The 12,519-nt window shown below is 41.9% G+C and overlaps 1 protein-coding gene across 1 annotated transcript in view; it reads right to left on the bottom strand.

The window, feature by feature from the left end:
• The window catches only part of clec16a (C-type lectin domain containing 16A), a 246,720-nt gene that overhangs the window by 225,955 nt on the left and 8,246 nt on the right, over positions 1-12,519 (bottom strand). The window contains exons 3-4 of the mRNA XM_080206958.1: positions 5,953-6,086; positions 3,694-3,842 (exon numbers count right to left, since the gene is read on the bottom strand). Of these exons, the coding sequence (XP_080063084.1) occupies positions 3,694-3,842; positions 5,953-6,086 (283 nt within the window). The remainder of the gene's footprint in view (positions 1-3,693; positions 3,843-5,952; positions 6,087-12,519) is intronic.

Raw genomic sequence — 12,519 nt, 5'->3', positions numbered from 1 at the left:
TAATTCCCTGCCTTTTGCCTGCTGCCTTTTTTAAACAGCGGCGTAACATTAGCTGTTTTTCAATCTTCCGGCACTTCCCCAGAATCCAGAGAAGTTTGGTAAATAATCGCTAAGGCGTGAAAGAGTGCTATATAGCACTAAGAAAGAGTGCTATAAAACCAAGAAGTACTTGAAAAGTGATCAAATATAGAACTATTGGTATGTTATACATGAAGATGAAATCCATTTTATAGCAAAAGCCTACATGTTGATCGTTGAGTTCTCATTGGCGTAACACACATTTGGAAAATAACAGCAGTGTTTGGCAGTACACGGAAATGGTTGTGGTTATATTTTTCTTTCAACGGTCTGTGTACGACCCCTGCTGGATAAGGTAATTCACTGCATACTAAACAAATCAAACTTCATGAAGTACAAACCATCATGCCTAGTACTAAGAATAGGAAGCGGATAACCTCACATTTTTCCACATTATATTCTACCTGCCATGTTTGACTAAGTTTCGCTAAGTCTGTCCAAATCCTCTTGAAGCTACTTTGCATCTTGCTTGCATTCCCACCTAACAGTGTTACCCACAAACTTGGAAATATTACATTTGGCTCCCATATCCAAATTATTGATATATATAGTGAACAGCTGGGGCCCAAGTACTGATCCCTGCAGTACCTCACTAGACAGCCTGCCAACATGAGAATGACTCATTTATTCCTACTGTGTTTTCTGCCTGTTTAACAATTCTTGCCAGTATTTTCTCCTATCCCACATGCTTTAACTTTGCTAACCAATCTCTTGTCAGAGAATTTATCAAAAGCCTTCTGAAACCCACTGGCTCTCCATCAATTCTGTTCATAACAACCTCAAAAAACTCCCAATAGGTTCATCAAAGCATGTTGACTATATCCAATCAGGTCATTAACTTTTAGTATCCATTTCCTTTATAATAGATTCCAGCATTTTCCCTACCAGTAATGCAAGACCAGTAGGTTTGTGGTTCCCTGTTCTTCTCTCTCCCTTACTTCTTAAATAGTGGAATAACATTTGCCTCCTGCCAAACTGCAGAAAACATCACAGAATCTGTAGAAATTTGGAAGATGAACACCAATGCATCCACCATCTACATCTTTATCTCTTTCAACAATCTAGAATGTAGGTCATCAGGTCACAGGGACTCATCAACCTTCAGTCCCATTAATTTCTCCAATATAAGCTTCTTATTAATACAAATTTCCTTCAATTCCTCATTCTCCCAAGCTCACTAAATCTCTAACTCAGAGATTTCTTGCATCTTCCTTAGTGAAGTCAAAGTCAAAAGTAATTATTTAGCTTCTCTGCCATTTCCTCATTATATCTCTTGACCCTTCCTGTAATGGACCCACATTTGCCTCAGTTAAACATGAGCATTCAATAATTAAACCTCACTTATTTTATGGTATTTTAAAGTTAAATATCAATTGTGGATGAAACAGAACAAAAGCTAAATAAGGACAATCCTAAAGAATAAAGGCTTGTGCGATTTATAATATTTCCAGCATGCAACAAGTATATCAAATGCTAATAAGTATAATCCACACTTGTTCAAAGTCACTTTTAATTTCCATGTGGTTTATAAGGCTAAAATCACAATTTTTCAATAAAAATGCAATGTTGTATCATGTTCCAGCATGATGGCATGGTGGCACAGGGGTTAGCACCGCTGCCTCACGGTGCCAGGGACCCAGGTTCGATTTCCAGCTGGGGTTACTTTCTGTATGAAGTTGCACATTCTCCCCATGTCTATGTGGGTTTCTTCCAGATGCTCCAGTTTCCTCCCACACTCTAAAGATGTGTGGGTTAGACGGATTGGCCATTCTAAATTGCCCCTTAGTGGCAGGGGGACTAACTAGGGTAAATGCATAGGGTATGGGGATAGAGCCTCAATAGGATTGTGGTCAATGCAGACTTGATGGGCCAAATGGCCTCCTTCGGCACTGTACGATTCTATTCTATAATATTATGAATATTTCAGTCAATACTTTTAAGAATTAGTCACAGATTATTAAATAGCCACTGCAAACAACACAACCTTTGGTCTTTTGGACTCCAGATAATTCTCAGTCTGAAGCAAATACCTAATCAAATGTGGACATTCATAGCCATCTGGGAAATTCACAAATCCGTTTGTTCAAGGATGGATCATCAACAAAAGAACTATAGAATTCCAGCCATCGACAAGAGGAGACATTGAAACTTGATGCATGAAAGACAACTACAAATAGATTTTAGTACCTTCCATTGTATTCTGATGGTTTCCCTTATCCAAACTACACTGGGTGAATCTCAAATTGTCAAATGACAACACAGGACAATTAGAATCAACAGACAACGCTATTTGAAAAAAGGATTTTGAACTTGTGGAAGTCACATGATGAGGGAATCACTTTCAGGTGCATTGGCCAAGCTAAATTCTCCCTCAGTGTATCCGAACAGGTGCTGGAGTGTGGCAACTAGGGGATTTTCAAAGTAACTTCATGTAAGCCTAGTTGTGACACTAGTAATAAATAAATAAAGACTATCTGCTTTTAAATCATGAGCTGCTTGCAGACAGGGAGAGTTCCACTGAAATCCATTAAACTAGCTGTAAGTTATCCAGCAGCATGGTAATAACATAAGAACATAAGAAATAGGAGCAGGAGTAGGCCATCCAGCCCTTCGAGCCTGCCCCGCCATTCAATAAGATCATGGCTGATCTGTCGTGGCTCAGTTCCACATTCCCGCCCTCTCCGCATAACCCTTAATCCCCTTGCTTATCAAAAACCCATCAACCCACATCTTAAAAATATTTAGCGAGGCAGCCTCCACCACCTCAACGGGCAGAGAATTCCAGAGATTCACCACCCTTTGAGTGAAGAAGTTCCTCCTCGACTCCGTTCTAAACCGCACCCCCCCCCCCTTTATCTTGAGGCTGTGCCCCCTAGTCCTACTGTCCTTTCTGAGCGGGAAGAGCCTCTCCACCTCTATCCTATCCAATCCTATTCATCATCTTATACGTCTCAATAAGATCTCCCCTCATTCTTCTAAACTCTAACGAGTACAAGCCTAGTTTATTCAGCCTCTCCTCTGCACTCCCTCCAAGGCCAAAATATCCTTGCGTAAGTACGGCAACCAAAACTGCACACAGTACTCCAGCTGCGGCCTCACCAATGCCCTATACAGCCGCAGCAAGACCTCCCTGCTTTTATATTCAGCAATATCTTGAAAGTGGAAGATCCTAACCTGTTTCAACTTCAAGTTCACCTGAGAACCAACCGCCTGGAAATTCAACTGCAGGAACCCTGGCAGTTTGCTGAGAATCCTTCTCTTTACAAGGCCTTTACCTCAACTATAAAGCATCACCTTCATCTAAGAAACTACAGGCCTGCCACAAAAGAGAGTGAGATAATTATAAGTTATAACATTTTACCTTCATCTGTATCTCATTTGTGTGTTTGTGACAGCATGCGTAAGACAAGCAAGTGAGAACTCAGCTCAAAAATCCAGTGAAAGTGTATCCAAAAATAAATAACCTCTATTTTAAAGCTCACAAAAAGCTGGTGGCGGGAATTATCTAATTGGGACACTAAGTCAGAGGACAGAAAACACACATCCTTACATACAAACATACTGATCACAGGCAGAACAAAAAGACAAATTCTGGCCGTAACAATTGGCCCTTACCTCATTGTAGAAAAAATGCACCGTATGATTGTTAAGTTTAAGGGAAAGAGTTTTCAAAAAGGAAATGTAATACGCCATAATTTCCTCATCAGAGAAGTCAAACTTGTGCACAATGATAGAGTTTACATGGTTATTAGACAGCAGATAATCTGTAAGAGAATGATAACAATGTAAAAAGTTTGAAAAACTTGATTCATCAGTCAGTGGAAACTCTGGGAACATGAATATCTGTGCAAGCCATCAGTATGCCTCATGGCTGCAATCCAGAACATCTTATGCTCAAGATGGAAGACAAAACAGTAGGCTTATGCTCGTGATCCCCAATATTAAGATTTAATAAATACAAACAAGTGATTGCATTAAAATCTGATAGATCCATCACACCATGAGAGTCTTTCCTGTTAATGCAGGGATACAGAAATGTTTTGAAAAATGGAATTTGCTAATCAGAAACACAAGAACACCTGCTTTGTTTCTTTCTTTTCAGTTAAATTCAGAGTACCCACCAAAGTCATCTTACATTTAAAAGACAAAACATTTTGGTAATAAAGTCACAAGTTTCATTACCACAAGAAAAGGGGCAGAGTTGAAGATTAACGTAAAACGGGAAACGCACTGCTGCCTTGATGTAAACCTCTCAGCGGATGCTCATGTCAAACTACACAATTTGTCCAAAGTGAGTTTGTACTCAGCACAACATCTTACCTGCATTTTTCATTAGAAGGCAATTTAAAAGTAAGTGACATGCAAAAAAAAAATTTCTAAAAGCATTTGGACACCACTGTAGAGCAAAGTACATTTCTAAATATTCCTCCCCCTTTTTTTGAGAGAGAGAGACATGAGAGGGTGAGTGTAAGATTGAAGGTAAAGAGAAAGGTAAGGGAAAACATGTTCCGATGAAAGGTCATTGTTCTGAAATATTAACCGTTTCTTTCTCCACAAATGCTCCTGGTCTAATACAGCATTTAATACTTGTATTTATTGAGAATATGTTCTTTGTTTATTTACTGCTATTTCAAGCTTTTAAAAAATGAAGTTCGTGTCCAATTTATCTCGCCTATAAGTTGAGAGATCAGTACTAAACTTGTCATAAAACAATTTCTAAATTCTAACGCATGATACAGGAGGAGGAAGGCAATGAAAAATACAGAGAAAGGCAGTATATATTTCTTCATTCTCATTTGATTTAACATAAAAACCACAGTTTTAAAAGCAAACACCCTCATTGGTGGAAAATAGCTGATAGAGGGAGAAGAAATTCCTCGGTTTGAGGATGAGGGGGCCTCAGCTCCTTTATAGAGCAGGTGAGAGAGAGTGCATAGGGGCTTCCAAAGAGTTACAGAAGGGATGAATAAGGGTGGGGAAGAGATAGGGACAGTAACAGTGGTAAGGATTTGGTAGAAAGGGGAACAGTAGCAAGGTGAGGGAGTAAGGCAGTGCTCGGGAGTGAATGGGTGGGCGGAACACAATGGTTAAGGGGAACACAGCCATGCTGAAGTCTACATTTTCTCTATATCCGCCACCCCAAGAGCAGCCTGTAGCCATTGGTGACTTCTCTCTAGCACAACACCCTTCACTGGAGCGGCACAGTGGTTAGCACTATTGCCTCACAGCATCACGGACCTGGGTTCGATTCCCAGTGGAGTTTGCATGTTCTCCCCATGTCTACATGGGCTTCCTCCAGGTACTCTGGTTTCCTCCCACATTCTGGAAGACATGCTGGTTAGGTTCATTGGCCCGAACAATCACCGGAGTGTGGCCACTAGAGGAATTTTGCAATAACTTCACTGCAGTGTTAACATAAGCCTACGTGTGACTAAAATTAAAAAAAACTACCGGCCAAAAAGGAAGTATTAGCAGAACACAGAAAGAAGCAGAAATAGAAGAGGGCAGAACCAGACACAGACCAATGTTAAGACATCAGAGATGGATAAGAGTGTGACCATATTCTTTGATTTACCATAGGAAACATCACAGAAATCAAGAAGTGATTTATAAAGAATCAATACTAAATTTCAGGAGCCCGTGTGAAAGTGGTCCTTCAAGAATAAGATTAGTCATATAATAGAAAGTACTAAGGTTCGGGAGTGGAACAAAAGTAATTGCCCTTCTAAGTTTTAACACAATGAGCAAAATTCTCAGCTACAATTGAGTTTACATCTAGTGTATTCATTCTAAGCATCCACAACTTGAGAGGGGAAAGAAGTACAAATTTTATTAAAAAAATTCAAGAATATATACATATATATATATACTTACACAAAGACGTTTCATGGCTAATATTTTCAAACAGAATATTGATGGTCTGAAGCAACTGTACACAAACATAGCGTCCAGATTTCTGCCGCAAGATATTCAAGAAGAAGACAAACATGTTTTTCTCCAAGAAAAAGCTGAAACAAAATATATTTTCATTAGCATTCAAATGCTATTTCATACAGTGGCAAGTTGTCAATGCAAGTCCATGAGTACGACTCGAACTTCCATAAGGCATTTGGAGCTTTATTCCAAAACTTTAAAGCCCTCTACTCTCCTCACCTCCAACAACATGACAAGTCATAGAATCCTGAGGGCAGGAGGAGGCCATTTGACCCATCAAGTCTGCACCAACAACAATCCCACCTAAGCTCTATCCCAATAATTCCTTGAATTTACCCTGCTAATCCCCTTGACACTAAGGGGCAAGTTAGTATGATCAATCAACCTAACCCACACATCTCTGAAGTGTGGAAAGAAATCAGAGCAACCGGAGGAAACCCCCACAGACACAGGAAAAACACACAAAATTCACAGGGACAGTGACCAGAGGTCAGAATTGAATCTGGGTCACTGGTGCTGTGAGGCAGCAGGTACTAATCACTGTGCCACTGTACCACCCGAGTTCATGAACTCTTTCACCAGAATGGAGCCCATGCATCCGTATAGTTGCTTCTATTATTACCGTATAGAAACATAGGAAAAAGGAACAGGAGTAGGCCATTCAGTCCTTTGTGTCTGCTCTGCCATTCATTATGATCATTTAACTCAGAAACCTACTCCTGCATTCCCGCATTTCCTTTAAGAGCTATATCTAACTCCTTCTTATAAACATACAATGTTTTGGCCTCAACTGCTTTCTGTAGTAGAGAATTCCACAGGCTTATCACTGCCTGGGTGAAGAAACTTCTCATCTCAGTCCCAAATGGTCAACCCACAACGTCAGACTGTGATCCCAGGTTCTGGGCTCCCTTGATATTGGAAATATCCTTCCTGCATCTATCTGGTCTAGTGCCATTGGTATTTTGTTAGTTCCTGTTAGATTCCCTCCTCATTCTTCTGAACTCCAGCAAATATAATCCTAACTGATTCATTCTCCCCCCATATGCAAGTCCAGTCATTCCAGGAATCGGTCTGGTAAACCTTCTCTGCACTCTGTATAGCAACAGCATCTTTCCTCAGATAAGACTAAAACTGCACACAATATTTCAAGTGTGACCTCACTTACCAAGGCCTTGTATAATCACAGCAAGTTAGCCCTGTTCCTGTACTCAAATCCTCTCGCTATGAAGGTCAACGTATTATTTGCCTTCTTTGCCACCTGCATGCTTATCTTCAGCAACTGGTGTTTGAGGACACCAGGTCTTGTTGCAAATTCCTCACTGACAAACCATAGACATTCAGATAATAATCTGCCTTCCATCACTACATTTCACCTCACCTGGACATCAACTACTGCCTCTTTCAAAAGTATAATCTTCCCCACTCCTCAAAAGGCTACCCTTGCAAACTGACACCCCATCACCAATTTTCCTTATTCTCTCCCAAGTCTCTGAACATGACGTCACTTCTCAAATCTACCACAATCTTTTTCAAAATCCATGTTTGAATTTCTCTATGATGTGGAGATGCCAGCATTGGACTGGGATAAGCTCAGTAAGAAGTCTCACAACAACAGCTTAAAGTTCAAAAGGCTTATTACAGCACAAGCCACAAGCTTTCAGAGCACTGCCCCTTCATCAGGTGAGTGGGACTTGCCTGGGCTTACAAGATCTCTAACTGTCCTGGCTGGAGACAATACACATCTCTTTAACCTGTGCTTAACCCTCTCTCCACTCACATTGTCTGTACGTTTAAGACTTGATTACCTGTAAAGACTCGCATTCCAACCATTATCTTGTAATCTGAGTTTGTGTCTATATGTTCCCTGTTTGTGAACACAACTCCCACTCACCTGATGAAGGGGCAATGCTCTGAAAGCTTGTGACTTCTGCTACTAAATAAATCTGTTGGACTTTAACCTGGTTCTGTGAGACTTCTTAATGTGAATCTCTCTAATCAGGTTTCCACCCTTGACAGCATTGGAACAGTTCTAGCCAAAATCACAAGTAACATCCGAAACGACTGACTGCAATGCACCATCCTCCATATCCTCTCTGCAGCCTTTTAGTGAAAGGCCACATAATCCTCTTCTAATCCCCTCTTGGTGGTTCTGCATAAGCTGGTTCTAATCTTATCTGATCATACCCAGAATATCACCAGCACTGCAGCAATTCTACAAGATATAGGAGCAGGTTATTTAGCCCATTGAGTCTGATCCACACTACCTTAGGACTGCCTGAATGATCTACCATTGATGACCCCCTAGCCCGATTTATTAATCAAAGCTTAGCCTTTTGGCAACGCAATCCAAAAAGATTGCAATCCAAGGGCAGCGCGGTAGCACAGTGGTTAGCACTGCTGTGTCACAGAGACTCATGTTTGATTCCCGGCTCTGGTCACTGTCTGTGTGGAGTTTGCATGTTCTCCCCACGTCTGTGTAGGTTTCCTCTCACATCCAAAGATGTGTGGGTTACGTGGATTGGCCATGCTAAACTGCCTCTTAGTGTCAGTGGCTCGGGTAAATGCATGGGATTAAGGGATACATCCTGGATGTGATTGTGGTCGGTGCAGATTTGATGGGCTGAATGGCCTCATTCTACATTGTGGGATTCTATTATTTCTTTACTTCTCCACCACTCAGCCCCTCCACAATCTCTAGTGTCAGATTGAACACCCATGGATAAGACATTAAAACACTGGGAGGTTTAAAATCATTGCCTTTGGCCCTGCCACAATCTTCTCCACCCCCCAGCCTCTCCTCCCTCCTCCAGCCACGGTTTCTGATTGAACCAGGCCTGTCACAACCTCTGCATCTCACTCATCCCTGAGCCAAGCACCCAACCCCGTAGCTTCTGCACCATAAAGACAGGCAACTTCCACTTTGTCATGCTGTCTTGATTGCACCCCTATCAACACACCTGACAATGAAAGTACCTACATACTGGGCAGCTCCATAGCCAGTCTTCCACTCTTCACAAAATGCAGGTCGTCCAACATGCTACAAATCAACAAAAGTTCAACTGACCTACAATGGTTCACTCAACATATCAAATTCTGTAGAAGTGTTGTTGAAGCCCCATACTTGTTTGAAAACCTTCTCCAATTCTACAAGATGTCTACTTTAGCTCTTCATTCCTGCAGCCCTGAGCTGTTATTCTTTCCTTACTCCCTTGACAATCTATCTGATGGTAATGCTTTCAACCACAACAGTGTCTCACTGTGGAAATTCCTGCATAAACTCACAACTTCTCAACATCCACTCCCTCCTCCCAATTTTAAAATCCATCTTTCTCCCCTAATATCATCTTCCATGGTTTTAAGTCTGATAATGCCTTTATGAACCAAGAAAGAATATCGCTCTCCATTAAAAACATTAACAAATATGTTGCTGAAAGAATAGGAGACACTCGATTCTATTAATCTGGGCAGCATTATGTTGCTAGCAACTTGGGGAAAAATATCTGAAGTCTGTACCAGTTGAATATTAGTGACGTGGGTATCACTGACAGGGTCAACATTTATTACTGAACCAAAATAGCCCTTGCAAAGACAATGGTGAGTCACTTTGCAGAATCGCTTATGGAAGGAGTTTCAGGATTTTTACCCAGAGATGAAGAAGGAACAGTGACATATCACCAAGTCAGGGTGGCATGTGACTTGGTGAGGAACTTGCAGTTTGAAGTGTTCCCAAGCACCTGCTGTCCTTGCCCTTCTAGGTGGTAGAGGTCAAGGATTTGGAACGTGCTATTGAAGGAGTCTTCATGAGTTGTGGCGGCATATTTTGTAGATGGTACACACCAACAGTGTTGCCACTGTGCATCGGTAGTGGAGAGAGGATATGTTCAAACTGGTGTAATGGATGTCAATTGAGTGGGCTGATTTGTCCTGGATGGTGTCAAGCTTTAGGTATTGTTGGAACTGCACTCCAAACAAGTGCAGAGCATTCCATTAAGCTCCTGACTGGCACACTGAAGGTGCTGGAAAGGCTTCATGAGAATCATAAGGAGAACTGCTCACCCAAAATACACAGCCTCTGACTTGCTCTTGTAGCCACAGTATTCATGTATTGGTTCAGTTTATTTTATGGTCAATAGTGGCTCCCAGGATGATGGTGACAGGATATTCAATGTTGACAATACCATTTACTGTCAAGGGTAAGTGATAGTTCTTTGCCCTAGAGTCACAAGAGGTTGACAGCATGGAAACAGGCTCTTCGGCCCAACTTGTTCATGCAGCCCTTTTTTTTAAAGCCGCTAAACTAATCCCAATTGCCCGCATTTGACCCATAACCCTCCATACCCGTCATACCCATGTAACCATCTAAATAATTTTTAAAAGACAAAATTGTACCCGCCTCTACTACCACCTCTGGCAGTTTGTTCCAGACACGCACCACGCTCTGTGAAAAAAGTTGCCCCTCTGGACTCTTGTGTCTCTCCCCTCTCACCTTAAACCTATGCCCTCTAGTTTTAGACTCCCTTACCTTTGGGAAAAGATATTGATTATCTAGCTGTTCTATGCCCCTCATTATTTTAAAGACCTCTACAAAATCTCCCCTCAGCCTCCTATACTCCAGGCAAAAAAAGTCCCAGTCTATCCAGCCTCCTCTTATAACTCAATCCATCAAGTCCTGGTAGCATCCTAATAAATCTTTACTGCACTCTTTCTAGTTTAATAATACCCTTTCTATAATAGGGTGACCAGAATTGCACACAGCGTTCCAAGTGTGGCCTTACCAATGTCTTGTATGACTTCAGACGTTCCAATTCAACGTTCTGACTGATGAAACCAAGCATGCCAAATGCCTTCTTCACCACTCTGCCCACCTGTGACTCCACTTTCAAGGAGCTATGAACATGTACCCCTCGATCTTTGTTCTATAACTCACCCCAGCATCCTACCATTAACTGAGTAAGTCCTGCCCTGGTTCACTCTACCAAAATGCATCATACATAGAAACATAGAACACTACAGCACAAACAGGCCCTTCAGCCCACAAGTTGCGCTGATCATATCCCTACCTACCAGTCCTATCTATAACCTTCAATCCCATTAAATCCCATGTACTCGTGCAGAAGTCTCTTAAAAGACCCCAACAAGTTTGCCTCCACCACCACCAACGGCAGTTGATTCCACTCACCCACCATCCTCTGAGTGAAAAACTTACCCCTGACATTTCCTCTGTACCTACTCCCCAGCACCTTAAACCTGCGTCCTCTTGTGGCGATCATTTCAGCCCTGGGAAATAGCCTGAGAATCCACCCTATCTATACCTCTCAACATCTTATAAACCTCTATCAGGTCACCGCTCATCCTTCGTCACCTCGCATTTATCTAAATTAAACTCCATCTTCCATTCGTCAGTCCGTTGGCCCAATTGATCAAGATCCTGTTGCAATTGGATATAACTTTCTTCACTATCCACCAATCTTAGTGTCATCTGCAAACTTACTAACCATGCCTCCTACATTCTCTTTCAAATCACTAATATAAATGACAAATAACAGTAAGCCCAGCACTGATCCTTGAGGCACACCGCTGGTCACAGGTCTCCAGTTTAAAAAAACAACCCTCTTTAACCACCCTCTGGCTTCTGTTAAGAAGCCAATTTTGTATCCACTTAAATACAAATTCTCTATCACCTGTTGGTGATGATTGTTGTTTGACACTTGAATGGTGTGAAAGGTACTTGCTACTTATCAGCCCAAGCCTGAATATTGGCCAGGTCTTAACTGCATGCAAGCATCACTGCTTCAGGGAATGAGGAATTGAACACTCGACAATCATCAGCGAACTTCCTCATTTCTAACCTCACGATAAAGCAAAGGCGATTGACAAAGCAGCTGAAAATGGCTGGACCTAGAACTGAAGAACTCCTGCAGTAATGCCCTGGGGCAGAGATGATACATCTGTAGCCAGCTTAACTCAAGTTTTTCATCCGATTCCCAGCGACTAGTTTTACTAAAGTTTTAAAGTTTATTTATTAGTGTCACGAGTAGGCTTACATTAACAGTGCAATGGAGGTACCGTGAAAATCTCTGAGTCGCCACACTCCAGTGCCCATTCGGGTACACTGAGGGAGAATTTAGCATGGCTAATCCACCAAATCAGCACGTTTTTCGGGGAGGAAACCGGAATACCCGGAGGAAGCCCACACAGGCACAGAGGGAGAACATGCGGACTCCACATAGAGTGACCCGAGCCAGGCATCGAACCCGGTCCCTGGTGCTGCGAGGCAGCAATGCTAAACACTGTCGCTAATGGACTCTTAGCCAAGGTCTCATTGATGGCACATTCAGCCAAATGCTGCCTTGATATAAATGGCAGTCATACTCATCTCTGGAATTCAGCTCTCGTTTGGATCAAGGCTGTAACGACATCTGGAGCAGTTCTAACTGAACAGTGAGCAGGTTATTGGTGAGAAAGTGCAGCTTGATTGCACTGTTGATGCACATTCCAACACTTTGC

The sequence above is a fragment of the Carcharhinus amblyrhynchos genome, chromosome 18 (genome assembly GCF_965287045.1).
Source record: "Carcharhinus amblyrhynchos chromosome 18, sCarAmb.v2.hapA, whole genome shotgun sequence".
NCBI lineage: Eukaryota > Metazoa > Chordata > Chondrichthyes > Carcharhiniformes > Carcharhinidae > Carcharhinus > Carcharhinus amblyrhynchos.
This window is presented reverse-complemented; position numbering and strand designations above follow the sequence as displayed.